Source organism: Panulirus ornatus, chromosome 2 (genome assembly GCF_036320965.1).
Source record: "Panulirus ornatus isolate Po-2019 chromosome 2, ASM3632096v1, whole genome shotgun sequence".
In the NCBI taxonomy this organism is placed as follows: Eukaryota; Metazoa; Arthropoda; class Malacostraca; order Decapoda; family Palinuridae; genus Panulirus; species Panulirus ornatus.
Window position 1 is genome coordinate 89,422,030 of NC_092225.1, and position 27,810 is coordinate 89,449,839.

Genomic DNA, 27,810 nt, shown 5'->3' on the forward strand with positions numbered 1-27,810 from the left:
CATACAACATCGTTGGAAGCATTAATCCTTCAAACATACCCATTTTTGCTTTCGGAGATAATGTTCTCGACTTCTAAACATTCTTCAAGGCTCCCAGAATTTTCGCCCCCTCCCCCACCCTATGATTCACTTCCTCTTCCATGGTTCCATCCGCTGCCAGATCCACTCCCAGATATCTGAAACACTTTACTTCCTCCAGTTTTTCTCCATTCAAACTTACCTCCCAATTGACTTGACCCTCAACCCTACTGTACCTAATAACCTTGCTCTTATTCACATTTACTCTTAACTTTCTTCTTTCACACACTTTACCAAACTCAGTCACCAGCTTCTGCAGTTTCTCACATGAATCAGCCATCAGTGCTGTATCATCAGCGAACAACAACTGACTCACTTCCCAAGCTCTCTCATCCACAATGGACTGCATACTTGCCCCTCTTTACAAAACTCTTGCATTCACCTCCCTAACAACGACATCCATAAACAAATCAAACAACCAGGGAGACATCACTGAGAGCCAATCACTTTTCTGTTCTTTTTTTTTTTTTCTTTTTTTCCAAAGGAAGGAACTGAGAAGGGGGCGAGATGAGGATGTTTCCTCAGAGGCCCAGTCCTCTGTTCTTAACACTACCTCGCTGACGCGGGAAATGGTGAATAGTATGAAAGAAAGAAAGATATATATATATATATATATATATATATATATATATATATATATATATATATATATATATATATATATATATATATATATATTTTTTTTTTGCTTTGTCGCTGTCTCCCACGTTTGCGGGGCAGCGCAAGGAAACAGACGAAAGAAATGGCCCAACCCACCCCCATACACATGTATATACATACACGTCCACACACGCAAATATCCATACCTACACAGCTTTCCATGGTTTACCCAAACGCTTCACAAGTCCTGATTCAATCCACTGACAGCACGTCAACCCCGGTATACCACATCGATCCAATTCACTCTATTCCTTGCCCTCCTTTCACCCTCCTGCATGTTCAGGCCCCGATCACTGAAAAATATTTTTCACTCCATCTTTCCACCTCCAATTTGGTCTCCCACTTCTCCTCATTCCCTCCACCTCCGACACATATATCCTCTTGGTCAATCTTTCCTCACTCATTCTCTCCATGTGCCCAAACCATTTCAAAACACCCTCTTCTGCTCTCTCAACCACGCTCTTTTTATTTCCACACATCTTTCTTACCCTTACGTTACTTACTCGATCAAACCACCTCACACCACACATTGTCCTCAAACATCTCATTTCCAGCACATCCACCCTCCTGTGCACAACTCTATCCATAGCCCACGCCTCGAAACCATACAACATTGTTGGAACCACTATTCCTTCAAACATACCCATTTTTGCTTTCCGAGATAATGTTCTCGACTTCCACACATTTTACAAGGCTCCCAGGATTTTCGCCCCCTCCCCCACCCTATGATCCACTTCCGCTTCCATGGTTCCATCTGCTGCCAGATCCACTCCCAGATATCTAAAACACTTTACTTCCTCCAGTTTTTCTCCATTCAAACTTACCTCCCAATTGACTTGACCCTCAACCCTACTGTACCTAATAACCTTGCTCTTATTCACATTTATTCCTAACTTTCTTCTTTCACACACTTTACCAAACTCAGTCACCAGCTTCTGCAGTTTCTCACATGAATCAGCCACCAGCACTGTATCATCAGCGAACAACAACTGACTCACTTCCCAAGCTCTCTCATCCCCAACAGACTTCATACTTGCCCCTCTTTCCAAAACTCTTGCATTCACCTCCCTAACAACCCCATCCATAAACAAATTAAACAACCATGGAGACATCACACATCCCTTCCGCAAACCTACATTCACTGAGAACCAATCACTTTCCTCTCTTCCTACACGTACACATGCCTTACATCCTCGATAAAAACTTTTCACTGCTTCTAACAACTTGCCTCCCACACCATATATTCTTAATACCTTCCACAGAGCATCTCTATCAACTCTATCATATGCCTTCTCCAGACCCATAAATGCTACATACAAATCCATATATATATATATTTTTTTTTTTTGTGCTTTGTCGCTGTCTCCCGCGTTTGCGAGGTAGTGCAAGGAAACAGACGAAAGAAATGGCCCAACCCACCCCCATACACATGTATATACATACGTCCACACACGCAAATATACATACCTACACAGCTTTCGATGGTTTACCCCAGACGCTTCACATGCCCTGATTCAATCCACTGACAGCACGTCAACCCCGGTATACCACATCGATCCAATTCACTCTATTCCTTGCGTGCCTTTCACCCTCCTGCATGTTCAGGCCCCGATCATACAAAATCTTTTTCACACCATCTTTCCACCTCCAATTTGGTCTCCCACTTCTCGTTCCCTCCACCTCTGACACATATATCCTCTTGGTCAATCTTTCCTCACTCATTCTCTCCATGTGCCCAAACCATTTCAAAACACCCTCTTCTGCTCTCTTAACCACGCTCTTTTTATTTCCACACATCTCCCTTACCCTTACGTTACTTACTCGATCAAACCACCTCACACCACACATTGTCCTCAAACATCTCATTTCCAGCACATCCAACCACCTGCGCACAACTCTATCCATAGCCCACGCCTCGCAACCATACAATATTGTTGGAACCAATATTCCTTCAAACATACCCATTTTTGCCTTCCGAGATAATGTTCTCGACTTAAACACATTCTTCAAGGCTCCCAGAATTTTCGCCCCCTCCCCCACCCTAAGATCCACTTCCGCTTCCATGGTTCCATCCGCTGCCAGATCCACTCCCAGATATCTAAAACACTTTACTTCCTCCAGTTTTTCTCCATTCAAACTTACCTCCCAATTGACTTGACCCTCAACCCTACTGTACCTAATAACCTTGCTCTTATTCACATTTACTCTTAACTTTCTTCTTTCACACACTTTACCAAACTCAGTCACCAGCTTCTGCAGTTTCTCACATGAATCAGCCACCAGCGCTGTATCATCAGTGAACAACAACTGACCCACTTCCCAATCTCTCTCATCCCCAACAGACTTCATACTTGCCCCTCTTTCCAAAACTCTTGCATTCACCTCCCTAACAACCCCATTCATAAACAAATTAAACAACCATGGAGACATCACACACCCCTGCCGCAAACCTATATATATATATATATATATATATATATATATATATATATATATATATATATATATATATATATATATAACAAGTAGTGGTGATGTGAGAAGGAGATGGAGTGAGTATTTTGAAGGTTTGTTGAATGTGTTTGATGATAGAGTGGCAGATATAGGGTGTTTTGGTCGAGGTGGTGTGCAAAGTGAGAGGGTTAGGGAAAATGATTTGGTAAATAGAGAAGAGGTAGTGAAAGCTTTGCGGAATATGAAAGCCGGCAAGGCAGCAGGTTTGGATGGTATTGCAGTGGAATTTATTAAAAAAGGGGGAGACTGTATTGTTGACTGGTTGGTAAGGTTATTTAATGTATGTATGACTCATGGTGAGGTGCCTGAGGATTGGCGGAATGCATGTATAGTGCCATTGTACAAAGGCAAAGGGGATAAGAGTGAGTGCTCAAATTACAGATGTATAAGTAAGTTTATTGAGTATTCCTGGTAAATTATGTGGGAGGGTATTGATTGAGAGGGTGAAGGCATGTACAGAGCATCAGATTGGGGAAGAGCAGTGTGGTTTCAGAAGTGGTAGAGGATGTGTGGATCAGGCGTTTGCTTTGAAGAATGTATGTGAGAAATACTTAGAAAAGCAAATGGATTTGTATGTAGCATTTATGGATCTGGAGAAGGCATATGATAGAGTTGATAGAGATGCTCTGTGGAAGGTATTAAGAATATATGGTGTGGGAGGAAAGTTGTTAGAAGCAGTGAAAAGTTTTTATCGAGGATGTAAGGCATGTGTACGTGTAGGAAGAGAGGAAAGTGACTGCTTCTCAGTGAATGTAGGTTTGCGGCAGGGGTGTGTGATGTCTCCATGGTTGTTTAATTTGTTTATGGATGGGGTTGTTAGGGAGGTAAATGCAAGAGTTTTGGAAAGAGGGGCAAGTATGAAGTCTGTTGGGGATGAGAGAGCTTGGGAAGTGAGTCAGTTGTTGTTCGCTGATGATACAGCGCTGGTGGCTGATTCATGTGAGAAACTGCAGAAGCTGGTGACTGAGTTTGGTAAAGTGTGTGGTAGAAGAAAGTTAAGAGTAAATGTGAATAAGAGCAAGGTTATTAGGTACAGTAGGGTTGAGGGTCAAGTCAATTGGGAGGTGAGTTTGAATGGAGAAAAACTGGAGGAAGTGATGTGTTTTAGATATCTGGGAGTGGATCTGGCAGCGGATGGAACTATGGAAGCGGAAGTGGATCATAGGGTGGGGGAGGGGGCGAAAATTCTGGGAGCCTTGAAGAATGTGTGGAAGTCGAGAACATTATCTCGGAAAGCAAAAATGGGTATGTTTGAAGGAATAGTGGTTCCAACAATGTTGTATGGTTGCGAGGCGTGGGCTATGGATAGAGTTGTGCGCAGGAGGATGGATGTGCTGGAAATGAGATGTTTGAGGACAATGTGTGGTGTGAGGTGGTTTGATCGAGTGAGTAACGTAAGGGTAAGAGAGATGTGTGGAAATAAAAAGAGCGTGGTTGAGAGAGCAGAAGAGGGTGTTTTGAAGTGGTTTGGGCACATGGAGAGGATGAGTGAGGAAAGATTGACCAAGAGGATATATGTGTCGGAGGTGGAGGGAGCAAGGAGAAGAGGGAGACCAAATTGGAGGTGGAAAGATGGAGTGAAAAAGATTTTGTGTGATCGGGGCCTGAACATGCAGGAGGGTGAAAGGAGGGCAAGGAATAGAGTGAATTGGAGCGATGTGGTATACCGGGGTTGACGTGCTGTCAGTGGATTGAATCAAGGCATGTGAAGCGTCTGGGGTAAACCATGGAAAGCTGTGTAGGTATGTATATTTGCGTGTGTGGACGTATGTATATACATGTGTATGGGGGGGGGTTGGGCCATTTCTTTCATCTGTTTCCTTGCGCTACCTCGCAAACGCGAGAGACAGCGACAAAGTATAATAAAAAAAAAATAATATATATATATATATTCACATTTATTCTTAACTTTCTTCTTTCACACACTTTACCAAACTCAGTCACCAGCTTCTGCAGTTTCTCACATGAATCAGCCACCAGTGCTATATCATCAGCCAACAACAACCGACTCACTTCCCAAGCTCCCTCATCCCCAACAGAGTTCATACTTGCCCCTCTTTCCAAAACTCTTGCATTCACCTCCCTAACAACCCCATCCATAAACAAATTAAACAACCATGGAGACATCACACACCCCTGCCGCAAACCTACATTCACTGAGAACCAATCACTTTCCTCTCTTCCTACACGTACACATGCCTTACATCCTCGATAAAAACTTTTCACTGCTTCTAACAACTTGCCCCCCACACCATATATTCTTAATACCTTCCACAGAGCATCTCTATCAACTCTATCATATGCCTTCTCCAGATCCATAAATGCTACATACAAATCCATTTGCTTTTCTAAGTATTTCTCACACACATTCTTCAAAGCAAACACCTGATCCACACATCCTCTACCACTTCTGAAACCACACTGCTCTTCCCCAATCTGATGCTCTGTACATGCCTTCATCCTCTCAATCAATACCCTCCCATATAATTTGCCAGGAATACTCAACAAACTTATACCTCTGTAATTTGAGCACTCACTCTTATTCCCCTTTGCCTTTGTACAATGGCAAGGTTATTAGGTACAGTAGGGTTGAGGGTCAATTCAATTGGGAGGTGAGTTTGAATGGAGAAAAACTGGAGGAAGTGAAGTGTTTTAGATATCTGGGAGTGGATCTGGCAGCGGATGGAAACATGGAAGCGGAAGTGGATCATAGGGTGGGGGAGGGGGCGAAAATTCTGGGAGCCTTGAAGAATGTGTGGAAGTTGAGAACATTATCTCGGAAAGCAAAAATGGGTATGTTTGAAGGAATAGTGGTTCCAACAATGTTGTATGGTTGCGAGGCGTGGGCTATGGATAGAGTTGTGCGCAGGAGGATGGGTGTGCTGGAAATGAGATGTTTGAGGACAATGTGTGGTGTGAGGTGGTTTGATCGAGTAAGTAACGTAAGGGTAAGAGAGATGTGTGGAAATAAAAAGAGCGTGGTTGAGAGAGCAGAAGAGGGTGTTTTGAAATGGTTTGGGCACATGGAGAGAATGAGTGAGGAAAGATTGACCAAGAGGATATATGTGTCGGAGGTGGAGGGAACGAGGAGAAGAGGGAGACCAAATTGGAGGTGGAAAGATGGAGTAAAAAAGATTTTGTGTGATCGGGGCCTGAACATGCAGGAGGGTGAAAGGAGGGCAAAGAATAGAGTGAATTGGAGCGATGTGGTATACCGGGGTTGACGTGCTGTCAGTGGATTGAATCAAGGGATGTGTATGGGGGTGGGTTGGGCCATTTCTTTCGTCTGTTTCCTTGCGCTACCTCGCAAACGCGGGAGACAGCGACATAGCAAAAAAAAAAAGAAAAAAAAAATATATATATATATATATATATATATATATATATATATATATATATATATATTATCCCTGGGGATAGGGGAGAAAGAATACTTCCCACGTATTCCCTGCGTGTCGTAGAAGGCGACTAAAAGGGGAGGGAGCGGGGGGCTGGAAATCTTCCTCTCTCAATTTTTTTTTTTTTAATTTTCCAAAAGAAGGAACAGAGAAGGGGGCCAGGTGAGGATATTCCCTCAATGGCCCAGTCCTCTGTTCTTAACGTTACCTCGCTAACGCGGGAAATGGCAAATAGTTTGAAAAAAAAATATATATATATATATAAATAAATAAAATATATATATATATATATATACATATATATATTTTTTTCTTTTTTTTTTATACTTTGTCGCTGTCTCCCGCGTTTGCGAGGTAGCGCAAGGAAACAGACGAAAGAAATGGCCCAGCCCCCCCCATACACATGTATATACATACGTCCACACACGCAAATATACATACCTACACAGCTTTCCATGGTTTACCCCAGACGATTCACATGCCTTGATTCAATCCACTGACAGCACGTCAACCCCGGTATACCACATCGCTCCAATTCACTCTATTCCTTGCCCTCCTTTCACCCTCCTGCATGTTCAGGCCCCGATCACACAAAATCTTTTTCACTCCATCTTTCCACCTCCAATTTGGTCTCCCTCTTCTCCTTGCTCCCTCCACCTCCGACACATATATCCTCTTGGTCAATCTTTCCTCACTCATCCTCTCCATGTGCCCAAACCACTTCAAAACACCCTCTTCTGCTCTCTCAACCACGCTCTTTTTATTTCCACACATCTCTCTTACCCTTACGTTACTCACTCGATCAAACCACCTCACACCACACATTGTCCTCAAACATCTCATTTCCAGCACATCCATCCTCCTGCGCACAACTCTATCCATAGCCCACGCCTCGCAACCATACAACATTGTTGGAACCACTATTCCTTCAAACATACCCATTTTTGCTTTCCGAGATAATGTTCTCGACTTCCACACATTCTTCAAGGCCCCCAGAATTTTCGCCCCCTCCCCCACCCTATGATCCACTTCCGCTTCCATGGTTCCATCCGCTGCCAGATCCACTCCCAGATATCTAAAACACTTCACTTCCTCCAGTTTTTCTCCATTCAAACTCACCTCCCAATTGACTTGACCCTCAACCCTACTGTACCTAATAACCTTGCTCTTATTCACATTTACTCTTAACTTTCTTCTTCCACACACTTTACCAAACTCAGTCACCAGTTTCTGCAGTTTCTCACATGAATCAGCCACCAGTGCTGTATCATCAGCGAACAACAACTGACTCACTTCCCAAGCTCTCTCATCCCCAACAGACTTCATACTTGCCCCTCTTTCCAAAACTCTTGCATTTACCTCCCTAACAACCCCATCCATAAACAAATTAAACAACCATGGAGACATCACACACCCCTGCCGCAAACCTACATTCACTGAGAACAAATCACTTTCCTCTCTTCCTACACGTACACATGCCTTACATCCTCGATAAAAACTTTTCACTGCTTCTATATATATATATATATATATATATATATATATATATATATATATATATATTACAGATGTATAAGTTTGTTGAGTATTCCTGGTAAATTATATGGGAGGGATTTGACTGAGAGGGTGAAGGCATGTACAGAGCATCAGATTGGGGAAGAGCAGTGTGGTTTCAGAAGTGGTAGAGGATGTGTGGATCAGGTGTTTGCTTTGAAGAATGTATGTGAGAAATTCTTAGAAAAGCAAATGGATTTGTATGTAGCATTTATGGATCTGGAGAAGGCATATGATAGAGTTGATAGAGATGCTCTGTGGAAGGTATTAAGAATATATGGTGTGGGAGGCAAGTTGTTAGAAGCAGTGAAAAGTTTTTATCGAGGATGGAAGGTATGTGTACGTGTAGGAAGAGAGGAAAGTGATTGGTTCTCAGTGAATGTAGGTTTGCGGCAGGGGTGTGTGATGTCTCCATGGTTGTTTAATTTGTTTATGGATGGGGTTGTTAGGGAGGTGAATGCAAGAGTTTTGGAAAGAGGGGCAAGTATGAAGTCTGTTGGGGATGAGAGAGCTTGGGAAGTGAGTCAGTTGTTGTTCGCTGATGATACAGCGCTGGTGGCTGATTCATGTGAGAAACTGCAGAAGCTGGTGACTGAGTTTGGTAAAGTGTGTGAAAGAAGAAAGTTAAGAGTAAATGTGAATAAGAGCAAGGTTATTAGGTACAGTAGGGTTGAGGGTCAAGTCAATTGGGAGGTGAGTTTGAATGGAGAAAAACTGGAGGAAGTGAAGTGTTTTAGATATCTGGGAGTGGATCTGGCAGCGGATGGAACCATGGAAGCGGAAATGGATCATAGGGTGGGGGAGGGGGCGAAAATTCTGGGAGCCTTGAAGAATGTGTGGAAGTCGAGAACATTATCTCGGAAAGCAAAAATGGGTATGTTTGAAGGAATAGTGGTTCCAACAATGTTGTATGGTTGCGAGGCATGGGCTATGGATAGAATTGTGCGCAGGAGGATGGATGTGCTGGAAAAGAGATGTTTGAGGACAATGTCTGGTGTGAGGTGGTTTGATCGAGTAAGTAACGTAAGGGTAGTAGAGATGTGTGGAAATAAAAAGAGCGTGGTTGAGAGAGCAGAAGAGGGTGTTTTGAAATTGTTTGGGCACATGGAGAGAATGAGTGAGGAAAGATTGACCAAGAGGATATATGTGTCGGAGGTGGAGGGAACGAGGAGAAGTGGAAGACCAAATTGGAGGTGGAAAGATGGAGTGAAAAAGATTTTGTGTGATCGGGGCCTGAACATGCAGGAGGGTGAATGGAGGGCAAGGAATAGAGTGAATTGGGTCGATGTGGTATACCAGGGTTGAAGTGCTGTCAGTGGATTGAATCAGGGCATGTGAAGCGTCTGCGGCAAACCATGCAAAGCTGTGTAGGTATGTATATTTGCATGTGTGGACATATGTATATACATGTGTATGGGGGTGGGTTGGGCCATTTCTTTCGTCTGTTTCCTTGCGCTACCTCGCAAACGTGGGAGACAGCGACAAAGCAAAAAAAAAAGAAAATATATATATATATATATATATATATATATATATATATATATATATATATATATATATATTTATTTTTTTTATTATACTTTGTCGCTGTCTCCCGCGTTTGCGAGGTAGCGCAAGGAAACAGACGAAAGAAATGGCCCAACCCCCCCCCATACACATGTATATACATACGTCCACACACGCAAATATACATACCTACACAGCTTTCCATGGTTTACCCCAGACGCTTCACATGCCTTGATTCAATCCACTGACAGCACGTCAACCCCGGTATACCACATCGCTCCAATTCACTCTATTCCTTGTCCTCCTTTCACCCTCCTGCATGTTCAGGCCCCGATCACACAAAATCTTTTTCACTCCATCTTTCCACCTCCAATTTGGTCTCCCTCTTCTCCTCGTTCCCTCCACCTCCGACACATATATCCTCTTGGTCAATCTTTCCTCACTCATTCTCTCCATGTGCCCAAACCACTTCAAAACACCCTCTTCTGCTCTCTCAACCACGCTCTTTTTATTTCCACACATCTCTCTTACCCTTACGTTACTCACTCGATCAAACCACCTCACACCACACATTGTCCTCAAACATCTCATTTCCAGCACATCCATCCTCCTGCGCACAACTCTATCCATAGCCCACGCCTCGCAACCATACAACATTGTTGGAACCACTATTCCTTCAAACATACCCATTTTTGCTTTCCGAGATAATGTTCTCGACTTCCACACATTCTTCAAGGCCCCCAGAATTTTCGCCCCCTCCCCCACCCTATGATCCACTTCCGCTTCCATGGTTCCAGCCACTGCCAGATATCTAAAACACTTCACTTCCTCCAGTTTTTCTCCATTCAAACTCACCTCCCAATTGACTTGACCCTCAACCCTACTGTACCTAATAACCTTGCTCTTATTCACATTTACTCTTAACTTTCTTCTTCCACACACTTTACCAAACTCAGTCACCAGCTTCTGCAGTTTCTCACATGAATCAGCCACCAGCGCTGTATCATCAGCGAACAACAACTGACTCACTTCCCAAGCTCTCTCATCCCCAACAGACTTCATACTTGCCCCTCTTTCCAAAACTCTTGCATTTACCTCCCTAACAACCCCATCCATAAACAAATTAAACAACCATGGAGACATATATATATATATATATATATATATATATATATATATGCAAAGGTGAGTAATGTGGCAGTTGAGGGAATAATTGGTATACATGGGGTGTTCAGTGTTGTAAATGGAAATGGTGAAGAGCTTGTAGATCTATGTGCTGAAAAAGGACTGATGATTGGGAATACCTGGTTTAAAAAGCGAGATATACATAAGTATACTTATGTAAGTAGGAGAGATGGCCAGAGAGCGTTATTGGATTACGTGTTAATTGACAGGTGCGCGAAAGAGAGACTTTTGGATGTTAATGTGCTGAGAGGTATAACTGGAGGGATGTCTGATCATTATCTTGTGGAGGCTAAGGTGAAGATTTGTATGGGTTTTCAGAAAAGAAGAGTGAATGTTGGGGTGAAGAGGGTGGTGAGAGTAAGTGAGCTTGGGAAGGAGACTTGTGTGAGGAAGTACCAGGAGAGACTGAGTACAGAATGGAAAAAGGGGAGAACAATGGAAGTAAGGAGAGTGGGGGAGGAATGGGATGTATTTAGGGAATCAGTGATGGATTGCGCAAAAGATGCTTGTGGTATGAGAAGAGTGGGAGGTGGGTTGATTAGAAAGGGTAGTGAGTGGTGGGATGAAGAAGTAAGAGTATTAGTGAAAGAGAAGAGAGAGGCTTTTGGACGATTTTTGCAGGGAAAAAATGCAATTGAGTGGGAGACGTATAAAAGAAAGAGACAGGAGGTCAAGAGAAAGGTGCAAGAGGTGAAAAAAAGGGCAAATGAGAGTTGGGGTGAGAGAGTATCATTAAATTTTAGGGAGAATAAAAAGATGTTCTGGAAGGAGGTAAACAAAGTGCGTAAGACAAGGGAGCAAATGGGAACTTCAGTGAAGGGCGCAAATGGGGAGGTAATAACAAGTAGTGGTGATGTGAGAAGGAGATGGAGTGAGTATTTTGAAGGTTTGTTGAATGTGTTTGATGATAGAGTGGCAGATATAGGGTGTTTTGGTCGAGGTGGTGTGCAAAGTGCGAGGGTTATGGAAAATGATTTGGTAAACAGAGAAGAGGTAGTAAAAGCTTTGCGGAAGATGAAAGCCGGCAAGGCAGCAGGTTTGGATGGTACTGCAGTGGAATTTATTAAAAAAGGGGGTGACTGTATTGTTGACTGGTTGGTAAGGTTATTTAATGTATGTATGACTCATGGTGAGGTGCCTGAGGATTGGCAGAATGCGTGCATAGTGCCATTGTACAAAGGCAAAGGGGATAAGAGTGAGTGCTCAAATTACAGAGGTATAAGTTTGTTGAGTATTCCTGGCAAATTATATGGGAGGGTATTGATTGAGAGGGTGAAGGCATGTACAGAGCATCAGATTGGGGAAGAGCAGTGTGGTTTCAGAAGTGGTAGAGGATGTGTGGATCAGGTGTTTGCTTTGAAGAATGTATGTGAGAAATACTTAGAGAAGCAAATGGATTTGTATGTAGTATTTATGGATCTGGAGAAGGCATATGATAGAGTTGATAGAGATGCTCTGTGGAAGGTATTAAGAATATATGGTGTGGGAGGCAAGTTGTTAGAAGCAGTGAAAAGTTTTTATCGAGGATGTAAGGCATGTGTACGTGTAGGAAGAGAGGAAAGTGATTGCTTCTCAGTGAATGTAGGTTTGCGGCAGGGGTGTGTGATGTCTCCATGGTTGTTTAATTTGTTTATGGATGGGGTTGTTAGGGAGGTGAATGCAAGAGTTTTGGAAAGAGGGGCAAGTATGAAGTCTGTTGGGGATGAGAGAGCTTGGGAAGTGAGTCAGTTGTTGTTTGCTGATGATACAGCGCTGGCGGCTGATTCATGTGAGAAACCACAGAAGCTGGTGACTGAGTTTGGTAATGTGTGTGAAAGAAGAAATTAAGAGTAAATGTGAATAAGAGCAAGGTTATTAGGTACAGTAGGGTTGAGGGTCAAGTCAATTGGGAGGTGAGTTTGAATGGAGAAAAACTGGAGGAAGTGAAGTGTTTTAGATATCTGGGAGTGGATCTGGCAGCGGATGGAACCATGGAAGCGGAAGTGGATCATAGGGTGGGGGAGGGGGTGAAAATTCTGGGAGCCTTGAAGAATGTGTGGAAGTCGAGAACATTATCTCGGAGAGCAAAAATGGGTATGTTTGAAGGAATAGTGGTTCCAACAATGTTGTATGGTTGCGAGGCGTGGACTATGGATAGAGTTGTGCGCAGGAGGATGGATGTGCTGGAAATGAGATGTTTGAGGACAATGTGTGGTGTGAGGTGGTTTGATCGAGTAAGTAACGTAAGGGTAAGAGAGATGTGTGGAAATAAAAAGAGCGTGGTTGAGAGAGCAGAAGAGGGTGTTTTGAAATGGTTTGGGCACATGGAGAGAATGAGTGAGGAAAGATTGACCAAGAGGATATATGTGTCGGAGGTGGAGGGAACGTGCTGTCAGTGGATTGAATCAAGGCATGTGAAGCGTCTGGGGTAAACCATGGAAAGCTGTGTAGGTATGTATATTTGCGTGTGTGGATGTGTGTATGTACATGTGTATGGGGGGGGGGTTGGGCCATTTCTTTCGTCTGTTTCCTTGCGCTACCTCGCAAACGCGGGAGACAGCGACAAAGTATAAAAAAAAAAAAAAAAAAAAAATATATATACATATATATATATATATATATATATATATATATATATATCTGGAGAAGGCATACGATAGAGTTGATAGACATGCTCTGTGGAAGGTATTAAGAATATATGGTGTGGGAGGCAAGTTGTTAAAAGCATTGAAAAGTTTTTATCGAGGATGTAAGGCATGTGTACGTGTAGGAAGAGAGGAAAGTGATTGCTTCTCAGTGAATGTAAGTTTGCAACAGGGGTGTGTGATGTCTCCATGGTTGTTTAATTTGTTTATGGATGGGGTTGCTAGGGAGGTGAATGCAAGAGTTTTGGAAAGAGGGGCAAGTGTGCAGTCTGTTGTGGATGAGAGAGCTTGGGAAGTGAGTCAGCTGTTGTTTGCTGATGATATAGCGCTGGTGGCTGATTCATGTGAGAAACTGCAGAAGCTGGTGACTGAGTTTGGTAAAGTGTGTGAAAGAAGAAAGTTAAGAGTAAATGTGAATAAGAGCAAGGTTATTAGGTACAGTTGGGTTGAGGGTCAAGTCAATCGGGAGGTAAGTTTGAATGGAGAAAAACTGGAGGAAGTGAAGTATTTTAGATATCTGGGAGTGGATTTGGCAGTGGATGGAACCATGCAAGCGGAAGTGAATCATGGGGTGGGGGAGGGGGCGAAAATTCTGGGAGCCTTGAAGAATGTTTGGAAGTCGAGAACATTATCTTGGAAAGCAAAAATGGGTATGTTGGAAGGAATAATGGTTCCAACAATGTTGTATGGTTGCGAGGCATGGGCTATGGATAGAGTTGTGCAGAGGAGGGTGGATGTGCTGGAAATGAGGTGTTTGAGGACAATATGTGGTGTGAGGTGGTTTGATCAAGTAAGTAATGCAAGGGTAAGAGAGATGTGTGGTGATAAAAAGAGTGTGGTTGAGAGAGCAGAAGAGTGTGTTTTAAAATGGTTTGGTCACATGGAGAGAATGAGTGAGGAAGGACTGACCAAGAGGATATATGTGTTAGAGGTGGAGGGAATGAGGAGAAGTGGGAGACCAAATTGGAGGTGGAAAGATGGAGTGAAAAAGATTTTGAGTGATCAGGGCCTGAACATGCAGGAGGGTGAAAGGCGTGCAAGGAATAAAGGAATAGAGTGAATTAGATCAATGTGGTATACCAGGGTCGACATGCTGTTCACACTCAGGCTCTAGCTGTCATGTAATAATGCACCAAAACCACAGCTCCCTTTCCACATCCAGGCCCCACAGAACTTTCCATGGTTTACCCCACACGCTTCACATGCCCTGGTTCAATCCATTGACAGCACGTCAACCCCGGTATACCACATCGTTCCACTTCACTCCATTCCTTGCCTGCCTTTCACCCTCCTGCATGTTCAGGCCCCAATCACTCAAAATGTTTTTCACTCCATCTTTCCACCTCCAATTTGGTCTCCCACTTCTCCTCATTCCCTCCACCTCCGACACATATATCCTCTTGGTCAATCTTTCCTCACTCATTCTTTCCATGTGACCAAACCATTTCAAAACACCCTCTTCTGCTCTCTCAACCACACTCTTTTTATTACCACACATCTCTCTTACCCTTACATTACTTACTCGATCAAACCACCTCACACTACATACTGTCCTCAAACACCTCATTTCCAGCACATCCAACCTTCTGCGCACAGCTCTATACATAGCCCACACCTCGCAACCACATAACATTGGTGGAACCACTATTCCTTTAAACATACCCATTTTTGCTTTCGGAGATAATGTTCTTGACTTCCACACATTCTTAAATGCTCCCAGAATTTTCGCCCCCCTCCCCCACCCTATGATTCACTTCTGCTTCCATGGTTCCATCCGCTGCCAGATCCACTCCCAGATATCTAAAACACTTCACTTCCTCCAGTTTTTCTCCATTCACACTTACCTCCCAATTGACTTGACCCTCAACCCTACTGTACCTAATAACCTTGCTCTTATTCACATTTACTCTTAACTTTCTTGTTTCTCACACTTTAACAAACTCAGTCAGCAGCTTCTGCAGTTACTCACATGAATCAGCTACCAAAACGCTGTATCATCAGCGAACAAAAACTGACTCACCTCCCAAGCTCTCTCATCCACAGCAGACTGCATACTTGCCCCTCTTTCCAAAACTCTTCCATTACCTCCCTAACAACCCCATCCATAAACAAATTAAACAACCATGGGGACATCACACACCCCTGTCGCAAACGTATATTCACTGAGAACCAATCACTTTCCTCTCTTCCTATATGTACACATGCCTTACATCCTCAATAAAAACTTTTCACTGCTTCTAACAACTTGCCTCCCACACCATATATTCTTAGTACCTTCCACAGAGCATCTTTATCTCTCTCTATATATATATGAGTGAATGTCATTTTTTTTTTTTTACTATATTTATGTTACTCGCACACATGGGGGGGGGTTTGTTATTCCATGTGTGGTGAGGTGGCGATGGGAATGAATAAAGGCAGACAGTATGAATTATGTACATGTGTATATATGTATATGTCTGTGTGTGTATATATATGTATACGTTGAGATGTATAGGTATGTATATTGGCGTGTGTGGACGTGTATGTATATACATGTGTATGTGGTGGGTTGGGCCATTCTTTCGTGTGTTTCCTTGCGCTACCTCGCTAACGCGGGAGACAGCGACAAAGCAAAATAAAAAATAATAAAATATAATGAGTGGATGGGCCATTCTTTGTCTGTTTCCTGTTTCTCAGAACAGCAATACTGATATGTAGTTTCTCCCACCTAAAAGCCCCAAGAGAAAGGAAAATGGAAGGGAATTGAGAAGTAAAAGAGTAACTAATACACTGAAAATATTGAATGGAATTGATACAAGGGGAAAACATATGTACTAAAAGACTAGAAAAACAATAAAGGTATGGTGAAAAAAATATACAATGATAGAAGGCGTGAACCAAGATCCATAGAAAATATACAATGATATAGGTTATGAACCAAAAGCCATAAATCTGTGGTTATATAGTTAACAGAAACACTCCATCTGTAAGGGCCTGCAGTGGCCTGGGGGTATAAACATTATAACTGATAGAGTAAGAAAGGATAAATGAAAAATACCTGACCCAATGTAAAGAACTTAAGGGAAAGAATACATAGAGGGTCACAAAAATGACAAACTGAATATGAGAAGACAGCAACAATATAGTATGTTGCTATACAAAAGTTACATACATGAAGAGGAGGGAGATAACTAGACAATGAATGAAAAGAGCATTAATGCGGATGTATAAAAGTGAAGAGGAAAATAAACATTGGAAAAAATTAATTGAGAATCATCATTTGCAAGACCAAAAGACTAGATAACAACCTTCTTTAAAGTAGAGGAATAAGATATGACAAGAGAAAAAATATGTATATGGAGACAGTATGAGTCTGGTAACAGGTCTGCAACAAATTAGTTTGTTGCTATATAAAAACTAAGTACAAGTAAAAGGGGAAATAAATTGACATTCAAAAAATACAGATTGCTGAAGTGCTATGAGGGTAACATAAATATAATAAAAAAAAATAACATAACTGAGAATGGCTCTGCTGGCTTAACCTGTAGACAAACATCTCTTTTCAAGTCCACAGACGTACACTGTAACAGGATTAAAATAGGTCAGAAGTGCTTTACAAATAAATGGTATAATTTGGTTGTGTGCTGCAGAAACTAATCTATCCATGCATTCAAAGATATTACATGGAGATCTAAGGCTAATAGAGAAAAGTTTGTGAATGCACTACCCTCACTCATGACAAACATAAAGTCGCAGGACATAACTCAAACTCTTAACTCATGACAAACTTGCAAAAATGTGAAGTATTGTGATGGAGAGTGATTTAGTAGGCTCCATAGGCTGTGACACAGCTGCAGAGAGAGTCAAGGAATAATTTGGACACTGGATTAGGCATGTCAAGATAGGGAGAGTCCACTATGAAAAATGACAGTAATAGTGGAGGCCTGAAAACTTCAAGCACAGAAAAGAGACAAAGACATTGATTCAGATATGGTAGAAGAGAGAGAAAGATGAAACCAGGAAATTTCAAGCACAGATTTGAGTGCAGAAAGAGAAAGAGACACTGACTCAGATACAGAATAAGGGGGAGAAGGAAAAAATAGTGCTTTGGAAATTTTCTGACGACCATTTACATGAAAAGAGAGAGATGCAATGTGGTGAAAATCAAGAAATTCACATATAACGAGTCAGTAGATACTATGCAAAGGAAATTTGCATGCATGGCAAGACTGGTACATCACAGGGAAATGTATATCTGAACACCCCATAAAAATGTCTAAACTGGATTTGGGGAAGGATGCAAATTTTACCCTCAGAATTGTGCAAATCATCATTAGAATTTTGATTTGGCCTAAACAAGTATTGTGAGGACCATCATACATCCGGGAAAATGAAACATATCCCTTATGTCGATCACAATAAGCACCCTTTCTTAGACTCAGACAGAGGGCAGGGGAAAACTGCCAGAGGAGAAAATGACATTGGTTTTCCTCTACAAAATGATAAAGGAACTAAAGGCACCCCACCCAGCTCAACAGAACAAAGCATACTAACCTACCATAACCTAACAAACAAGTCATGAAACATCCTTTATATATGCCAAAAAACTGGGACTCAAATTAGACAGAACAAATTAAATCCTCTTTATAAGCAGCTTGCTGAATTAATCAAATGCAGTACACTCACATCACCCTAAAAGCATATATTTTGAACAGTGAATAAATAAATGCATTTTCTTCCAAAGCATTAAAATCTGATTATCCGTAAATTTTCTATACAGCCTAACTCTGGTTCATCACATGGTCCCAATGCCACACTTAAGGCTTGCGCTTACATATTGAAAGCATACTCAAAGCCTAGAAAGTATCTACCCTTTCTGATCAATTTTATTCTATCCCCTCAAATCCATTACATCTTGCAAAGCAAACGACTCCAGGTGGGAGAAAATACAAAAATGAAAACTGATGACTTTACAAAATAATAAAATACTTCTATCAACTGGGAGACCAAGAAAGTCTCCACAATGCTCAACATATTACTGTACAGAGGCTTGGTTTTGAAAATGCAAGAAGCTGCTTAAAGCGGAACAAAGTCCTATGATTTCTCATCTTGCCACATTTGTATACTGGTATCACAAGTGTATACTGGTGTATGATTAAATTGAATTATTGTTGTCACTCTTCAGATGCATAATCTAAGAACTATGATCTTTCCAGAATCATACAATACAGAGTACCTCTTACCATTTGTGGGATTTTGTATTTATCTGAATAAGTGTTTTCCAGGCCTTAAGGAGTGGCCTTTTAGTAAGCACTACAGATACAAAGGGCTGGGAGTTAAAGGGTTTTAGAGTATCGTTCTATCCCACATAACCACAAAATCATTCTGACTAGTAGTTTTTTGTCTCTGTAAAAGTATGCAAGAAAATGCAAATGTATTGGAGAGAGGGGCGAGTATGCAGTCTGCAGGGGGAAGAGAGGGTCTTGGAAGTAAGTCAGTTGTTGTTTGCTGATGACATAGCACTGATGGCAGATTCATATAAGAAACTGCTGAATGTGTTTGGAGATATGTGTGAAAGAAGGAAGTTGAGAGTACATGTGAATAAGAACAATGTTATTAGGTTTAACATGGGAGAGGAACAGGTTAGTCAGAGCATGGGTTTGAATAGCAAAAACTGGAGGGAAATTAAGTGCTTTAGATACCTGGGAATGGATGCAGCAGCAACTGGAACCATAGGAGCAGAAGTGAGTCACAGAGTGGGTGAGGTGGTTAAGGTTCTGGAAGTGCTAAAGAATGTGTGATAAGAGAGACTGTTATTTAGGAGGGCAAAAATGGGTATGTTTGAAGGTATAGTAATCCCAACAACATCATATGGATGCAAGGCACATGTTACATATAAGGCTATGTGGAGGAGGGAGGATGTGTTGAAAATGAAATGTTTTAGGACAATATGTGGTATGAGGTGGCCATATCAAGTGTGTAAAGAAAGGGTAAGAGAGAGGTGTGGTAATGAAATGAGTGTGGTCAAGAGAGCTGTAGAAGATGTGATCAAATGGTTTGAACATATGGAAAGAACAAGTGAGGAAAGGTTGATAAAGAGGATTTGTGTGTCCAAAGTGGAGCAAACAATGAGAACAGGGAAACCAAACTGGAGATGGAAGGATGGAGTGAAAATTATTCTCAGTGACTGGAGCCTGAACATGCAGCATAGTGAAAGGTGGGCATGGATTGGAGTGATCTGGAGCAATGTGATATACAGGGGTCAGCATGCTATCAATGGACTGAACCAGGGTATGTGAAGCATTTGGGTTAAACCATGGATGTGTCTGTGGGGCCTGGTTGTGGATGGGAAACTGTGGTTTTGGTGTATTACATATGACAGCTAGAGAATGGATGTGAATGGATGTAGCCTTTCTTCGTCTGGTCCTAGCACTAATTCACTAACACAGGAAATGGCGATCAAGTATGAAAAAAGGTTTTGTATTCAAACAAGTATTTGGGAGTAGGTATGAATAAGATTAGGAGTATAGTACTATGAAGAACATGATTATGAGAGTATTTTAGCATGAGTACTTCAGCAAAAAGTACAGAATGAGTGGGAGTGCAGAAAATGAGATGAGCTGAGAACCGCAAGACTGCACCATAAGAGTCAAAGTCCCAAAATGCCTCTCTATCAACTTTACCATTACCATAAGTATTTTTGAAACCCATTAATGATCAACACACTTTTTTTTTGAGAATTTTTGCACCACCTAAAAAAAAAGAAGCAAAATCATGGTCCATAAATTCCCTTTCCTTACAAAATTTGTTTGCAATTTCTTTGAGTCTGGTACTGATGATACTTTTGTACTTAAAAGAGTAGTGGAATAATCTGTGAAGGATGATATGAAACTGTGATTTGTGTCTGTCTACACAAGATTTGAGAATGAGAAATGGTAGAGATGAAGATATGAACACAACTTCTTATCAAGAAGGACTATCAAATTATTAGGTAAGTCTGAATGGAGAAAAACTGGAGGAAGTAAAGTGTTTTAGATATCTGGGAGTGGATCTGGCAGCGGATGGAACCATGGAAGTGGAAGTGAATCATAGGGTGGGGGAGGGGGCGAAAATCCTGGGAGCCTTGAAGAATGTGTGGAAGTCGAGAACATTATCTTGGAAAGCAAAAATGGGTATGTTTGAAGGAATAGTGGTTCCAACAATGTTGTATGGTTGCGAGGCATGGGCTACGGATAGAGTTGTGCGCAGGAGGGTGGATGTGCTGGAAATGAGATGTTTGAGGACAATGTGTGGTGTGAGGTGGTTTGATCGAGTAAGTAATGTAAGGGTAAGAGAGATGTGTGGAAATAAAAAGAGTGTGGTTGAGAGAGCAGAAGAGGGTGTTTTGAAATGGTTTGGGCACATGGAGAGAATGAGTGAGGAAAGATTGACCAAGAGGATATATGTGTCGGAGGTGGAGGGAACGAGGAGAAGTGGGAGACCAAATTGGAGGTGGAAAGATGGAGTGAAAAAGATTTTGTGTGATTGGGGCCTGAACATGCAGGAGGGTGAAAGGCGGGCAAGGAATAGAGTGAATTGGATCGATGTGGTATACCGGGGTTGACGTGCTGTCAGTGGATTGAATCAGGGCATGTGAAGCGTCTGGGGTAAACCATGGAAAGTTGTGTGGGGCCTGGATGTGGAAAGGGAGCTGTGGTTTCGGGCATTATTGCATGACAGCTAGAGACTGAGTGTGAACGAATGGGGCCTTTGTTGTCTTTTCCTAGTGCTACCTCGCACACATGAGGGGGGAGGGGGATGGTATTCCATGTGTGGCGAGGTGGCGATGGGAATGAATAAAGGCAGACAGTGTGAATTGTGTGCATGGGTATATATGTATGTGTCTGTGTGTGTATATATATGTGTACATTGAGATGTATAGGTATGTATATTTGCGTGTGTGGACGTGTATGTATATACATTGTGTATGGGGGTGGGTTGGGCCATTTCTTTCGTCTGTTTCCTTGCGCTACCTCGCAAACGCGGGAGACAGCGACAGCAAAAAAAAAAAAAACTGTGTTGTGATCTGTTACATAGAATGTTTTCTGATCATCTTATTTTTCAGTCATTCCCATCTTTTGCATTTTGACATTGTGGTCACATTTGTCAAAAGCTTTTGCAAAGTCTTCATAACACACATTTGCATTTTGTTTGGTTCTCCAGTGTCTCTACAATATTACTGTAGTTGATGAGAAACTGGAAAAATCAATACCTCAGCCTAAGACAATATTACCATGGGTAATGAAGAGCTTTGAAGCCATAAAGTCAGTCAACTTGCATGTACATGCTAAAATAATCTTATGTGCTCTATCACAATGTTACATCAACATAAATGAAACCATGACTACTTACCCTGAGGTAGTTTAAGGTGTGGTTAGTGATGCCCTGCCGTGTGATGTTTTTACTTAACGTTTCAACCATGCTTGGGTCTTGTTGAGAGTGCATAGCCACCACAGACCGCGGGATAAGCTCACGGTGGGCACGGACGGCAAAATGCCATGACTTGATGCGCATCAGGTCATCAAATGTGAACTCTAAAATAAGTCTACCATCAGTGCAGACCTACAGAAGTGGAAGAAAAAATATCTTAAACATTTAACAACATCAACATCATCAATCATTTATTGTATTTCAATATCAAATAATGTACTCAAGAAGATAAAGGTGACTGTAAAGGCTTGTCAGTAGATTACTATGTCCACAAATATTGTTACAACAATCCTTAAGAATACGTAACCCCAAAATGACATATATTGTTATCACTGAAAATTGCTTTGTGCATTACCCATATGAACATTAAAGTATGTGTACACGTGTCATATGAAACTAGCTAAAGCTACTTCTTATACAGTTATAGCAAATACAGAAGGATTATGAAACAAATACCAATCATCTGAATATTTAATTTTTTTGTATGTACTCACCTTTCCCCCTCAGCAAGGCAGCACTACATACTAAGGCTCTAAGGAAAAATTCTTCCTCAGCACCTTAATCGGTTCTTACTTTCAGAAAAAGAAAACATACGAAGAATGGATTTCCAGCCCTTCAGCTCCTGCCTATCTTATTTACATCACACAACATGCAAAAGATACATGGGTAGTATTCTCTCTCTCCAAACCCAAGAGATGAAAAGATACAAGGGTAGTATTCTCTCTCTCCAAACCCAAGAGATGATATATAAATAAAATTCTGAAAATTTTATATATCACAGTTGTCACTGGCCTAACATAAAACTGATGCCTATATAAGATCCTAAAGAAAATGTTTGACATAAAACAAAGTAAATCCTATTTACAACCTGCTTATTTGAGATCCATTATATACAGTTGAGAACCTATTAAAGCAGCCTATGTGTCCATGTTTGTCAGTGCTATACCTATAAGAAAATGACAGCTAGGAAATTGAAACTTTGTATGCATACTATGGGGACCCTAAGAGTGTGCACCTGGTTATGATTTTCTAAACTTTGTGGCTATATTTATGTCTGTCACCAACATAGCTCAAAGACAATGACAGCTAGAATTCTGAAACACTATATGCATACTAAAAGGATGCTAAGAGAATATCATATCGTAATTTGGTGGCTGTGCATCTGTGTCTTTGTCAAGACTGCATGACTAAGACAGCTAGAAACCTGAAACTATGCATGCATACTTAGGGGATGACTTTTTAAAATATAGTGTTTGTGTGTCTATCAGTGCCATAACTTGAAACTTTAGATGCACACTAATGGGACCCCAAGGGTGTGCACCTGAGTGTGATTATCTTAAATTGGGTGTAAGTATAATCACTGTACCTATTTGTACTATATGTATACATATATATATATATATATATATATATATATATGGAAAGATGGAGTGAAAAAGATTTTGTGTGATCGGGGCCTGAACATGCAGGAGGGTGAAAGGAGGGCAAGGAATAGAGTGAATTGGAGCGATGTGGTATACCAGGGTTGACGTGCTGTCAGTGGATTGAATCAAGGCATGTGAAGCGTCTGGGGTAAACCATGGAAAGCTGTGTAGGTATGTATATTTGCGTGTGTGGACGAATGTATATACATGTGTATGGGGGGGGGGTTGGGCCATTTCTTTCGTCTGTTTCCTTGCGCTACCTCGCAAACGCGGGAGACAGCGACAAAGTATAATAAAAAAAATAAAAATATAATATATATATATATATATATATATATATATATATTTTCTTACTTTTTTTCTTTCAAACTATTCGCCATTTCCCGCATTAGCGAGGTAGCGTTAAGAACAGAGGACTGGGCCTTTGAGGGAATATCCTCACCTGGCCCCCTTCTCTGTTCCTTCTTTTGGAAACTTAAAAAAAAAAAAAAAAAAAAAAAAAAAAAAAGAGAGAGAGAGAGAGAGAGAGAGAGAGAGAGAGAGGGGAGGATTTCCAGCCACCCGCTCCCTCCCCTTTTAGTTGCCTTCTACGACACGCAGGGAATACGTGGGAAGTATTCTTTCTCCCCTATCCCCAGGTGTGGTTTCAGAAGTGGTAGAGGATGTGTGGATCGGGTGTTTGCTTTGAAGAATGTATGTGAGAAATACTTAGAAAAGCAAATGGATTTGTATGTAGCATTTATGGATCTGGAGAAGGCATATGATAGAGTTGATAGAGATGCTCTGTGGAAGGTATTAAGAATATATGGTGTGGGAGGAAAGTTGTTAGAAGCAGTGAAAAGTTTTTATCGAGGATGTAAGGCATGTGTACGTGTAGGAAGAGAGGAAAGTGATTGGTTCTCAGTGAATGTAGGTTTGCGGCAGGGGTGTGTGATGTCTCCATGGTTGTTTAATTTGTTTATGGATGGGGTTGTTAGGGAGGTAAATGCAAGAGTTTTGGAAAGAGGGGCAAGTATGAAGTCTGTTGGGGATGAGAGAGCTTGGGAAGTGAGTCAGTTGTTGTTCGCTGATGATACAGCGCTGGTGGCTGATTCATGTGAGAAACTGCAGAAGCTGGTGACTGAGTTTGGTAAAGTGTGTGGAAGAAGAAAGTTAAGAGTAAATGTGAATAAGAGCAAGGTTATTAGGTACAGTAGGGTTGAGGGTCAAGTCAATTGGGAGGTGAGTTTGAATGGAGAAAAACTGGAGGAAGTGAAGTGTTTTAGATATCTGGGAGTGGATCTGGCAGCGGATGGAACCATGGAAGCGGAAGTGGATCATAGGGTGGGGGAGGGGGCGAAAATTCTGGGGGCCTTGAAGAATGTGTGGAAGTCGAGAACATTATCTCGGAAAGCAAAAATGGGTATGTTTGAAGGAATAGTGGTTCCAACAATGTTGTATGGTTGCGAGGCGTGGGCTATGGATAGAGTTGTGCGCAGGAGGATGGATGTGCTGGAAATGAGATGTTTGAGGACAATGTGTGGTGTGAGGTGGTTTGATCGAGTGAGTAACGTAAGGGTAAGAGAGATGTGTGGAAATAAAGAGAGCGTGGTTGAGAGAGCAGAAGAGGGTGTTTTGAAGTGGTTTGGGCACATGGAGAGAATGAGTGAGGAAAGATTGACCAAGAGGATATATGTGTCGGAGGTGGAGGGAACGAGGAGAAGAGGGAGACCAAATTGGAGGTGGAAAGATGGAGTGAAAAAGATTTTGTGTGATCGGGGCCTGAACATGCAGGAGGGTGAAAGGAGGGCAAGGAATAGTGTGAATTGGAGCGATGTGGTATACCGGGGTTGACGTGCTGTCAGTGGATTGAATCAAGGCATGTGTATGGGGGTGGGTCGGGCCATTCCTTTCGTCTGTTTCCTTGCGCTACCTCGCAAACGCGGGAGACAGCGACAATGCAAAAAAAAGAAAAAAAAATATATATATATATATTTATTTATTTTATTTTGCTTTGTCGCTGTCTCCCACGTTTGCGAGGTAGCGCAAGGAAACAGACGAAAGAAATGGCCCAACCCACCCCCATACACATGTATATACATACACGTCCACACACGCAAATATACATACCTATACATCTCAATGTACACATATATACACACACACAGACACATACATATATACCCATGCACACAATTCACACTTTTCTTTCTTTCTTTCAAACTATTCGCCATTTCCCGCATTAGCGAGGTAGCGTTAAGAACAGAGGACTGGGCCTTTGAGGGAATACCCTCACCTGGCCCAATTCTCTGTTCCTTCCTTTGGAAAATTAAAAAAAAAACGAGAGGGGAGGATTTCCAGCCCCCCGCTCCCTCCCCTTTTAGTCACCTTCTATGACACGCAGGGAATACGTGGGAAGTACTCTTAATCCCCTATCCCCAACAATTCACACCGTCTGCCTTTATTCATTCCCATCGTCACCTCGCCACACATGGAATACCATCCCCCTCCCCCCTCATGTGAACAAGGTAGCGCTAGGAAAAGACAACAAAGGCCCCGATTCGTTCACACTCAGTCTCTAGCTGTCATGCAATAATGCCCGAAACCACAGCTCCCTTTCCACATCCAGGCCCCACACAACTTTCCATGGTTTACCCCAGATGCTTCACATGCCCTGATTCAATCCACTGACAGCACGTCAACCCCGGTATACCACATCGATCCAATTCACTCTATTCCTTGCCCGCCTTTCACCCTCCTGCATGTTCAAGACCCAATCACTCAAAATCTTTTTCACTCCATCTTCCCACCTCCAATTTGGTCTCCCACTTCTCCTCGTTCCCACCACCTCCGACACATATATCCTCTTGGTCAATCTTTCCTCACTCATTCTCTCCATCTGCCCAAACCACATATATATATATATATATATATATATATATATATATATATATATATATATATATATATATATATGCTTGTGACACCCCATTTTTAGAACATTCTCTATCTTAAAATTTCATAAATTTCAGTATTCTGTAGACATCAACCTTGTTTTCAGTCACCTTTTTCCATTTCTACATCACTTTTATACTATAAAAGTCCTTTCTCCCATCTGTTTAAATTAGTTTCTTGCTTAATTTCATGTTGTGTCCTCCAGTTGCTAAATCCCTACCTACATTTTTCACATAACTTTTCACTGTCAATGTCATCGATCTGTTTTAAATGCTAAAGATTATAATCACATCAACCCTCACTCTTATCTCATCCAAGGTAAGTAAATCTAAAGCCTATATCTTGCCCCAGTAATCAAGTTCTCTTAACTCTGGTACTGTGCCATCTTTATTGCTCTCATCTACACCTTCTTTATAAGCTTTGTGCTTCTTTAGCTGATGTGACCAAACATGAGATATATATTTGAATTTTGGCCTTATGAAGGATAAGAACAGCTTGCTAAATTTGTCCTAGCTTACATACTAGAAAGCATTCTAATAATTGCCTCAAGACAAGTTTGTCTCCTTTACTATTTTCCTGATGTGGGACTCTGATAACAGGTTAGGGAAGATGTTAACTCCTAAGTCCTTCTCACACACACAATCCTGAAGCTTATTTCCTGCAAGATAATGATCATATTGAGGATGTCTTTCACTTCTTTCCATCTGCATTACTCTACATTTGCTTGGGCTGAATTTCATCAAACATGTATCAATTGACTGCAAAGACTTTAGGTTCCCTTTTAAGCTGATGCAATCCACATCACTTTTACATCGTCAGCAAACATATCCATGTAGGAGTCTATATCTTCAAGCAAGTCATTCACAAAGATAAAAAACAGTAATGGTCCCAAAACAGAACCCTGGAGCACTTCATTGGTGATCACCCATTTGGAGAAGGCTCCTTTGACATGTATTTTTTGTTCTTTGTTCCCTCCTACCAAGATAATCTTGCATCCAATGGTGGTGTTTCCCCTGGTATTCCAACTTCTTAATCAGCCTCCCATGTGGTAATGTGTTAAAAGCTTTCTGGTCACAATATAAACAATCTACATAGACTTTCCTTTTCTCTAAGAGTTCATTCTCTCATACAAATCTGGAGGTTCATGATACATAATCTCCTGTCCCTAAAATGGCATTACCTCTCACTTAGGTAATTTTTCTTCTACAGAAGGTCATTCACTTGCTATCAGATTATGCATTCCAGTGCCTTAAAGACCATACTCATTAAGGAGCCTGGTCCATAGTTCAGTGCCTCTTCTCGGTCTCCTTTTTTATATAATCATTCACTTGCTATCAGATTATGCATTCCAGTGCCTTAAAGACCATACTCATTAAGGAGACTGGTCCATAGTTCAGTGCCTCTTCTCGGTCTCCTTTTTTATATAAGAGTATAATTTTGGTCTTTTCCACTCCCTTTGTACTTTGCTTTTCTCCAGCAAAA

General features: G+C 41.6%; 1 protein-coding gene across 2 annotated transcripts in view; it reads right to left on the minus strand.

Annotated features, from left to right (window-relative positions):
* The window catches only part of Chi (LIM domain-binding protein 2 Chi), a 362,970-nt gene that overhangs the window by 197,572 nt on the left and 137,588 nt on the right, over window positions 1–27,810 (minus strand). For both annotated transcript variants that reach the window (XM_071679453.1, XM_071679454.1), the window contains exon 5: window positions 21,893–22,102. In XM_071679453.1, coding sequence (XP_071535554.1) covers window positions 21,893–22,102 — 210 coding nt within the window. The remainder of the gene's footprint in view (window positions 1–21,892; window positions 22,103–27,810) is intronic.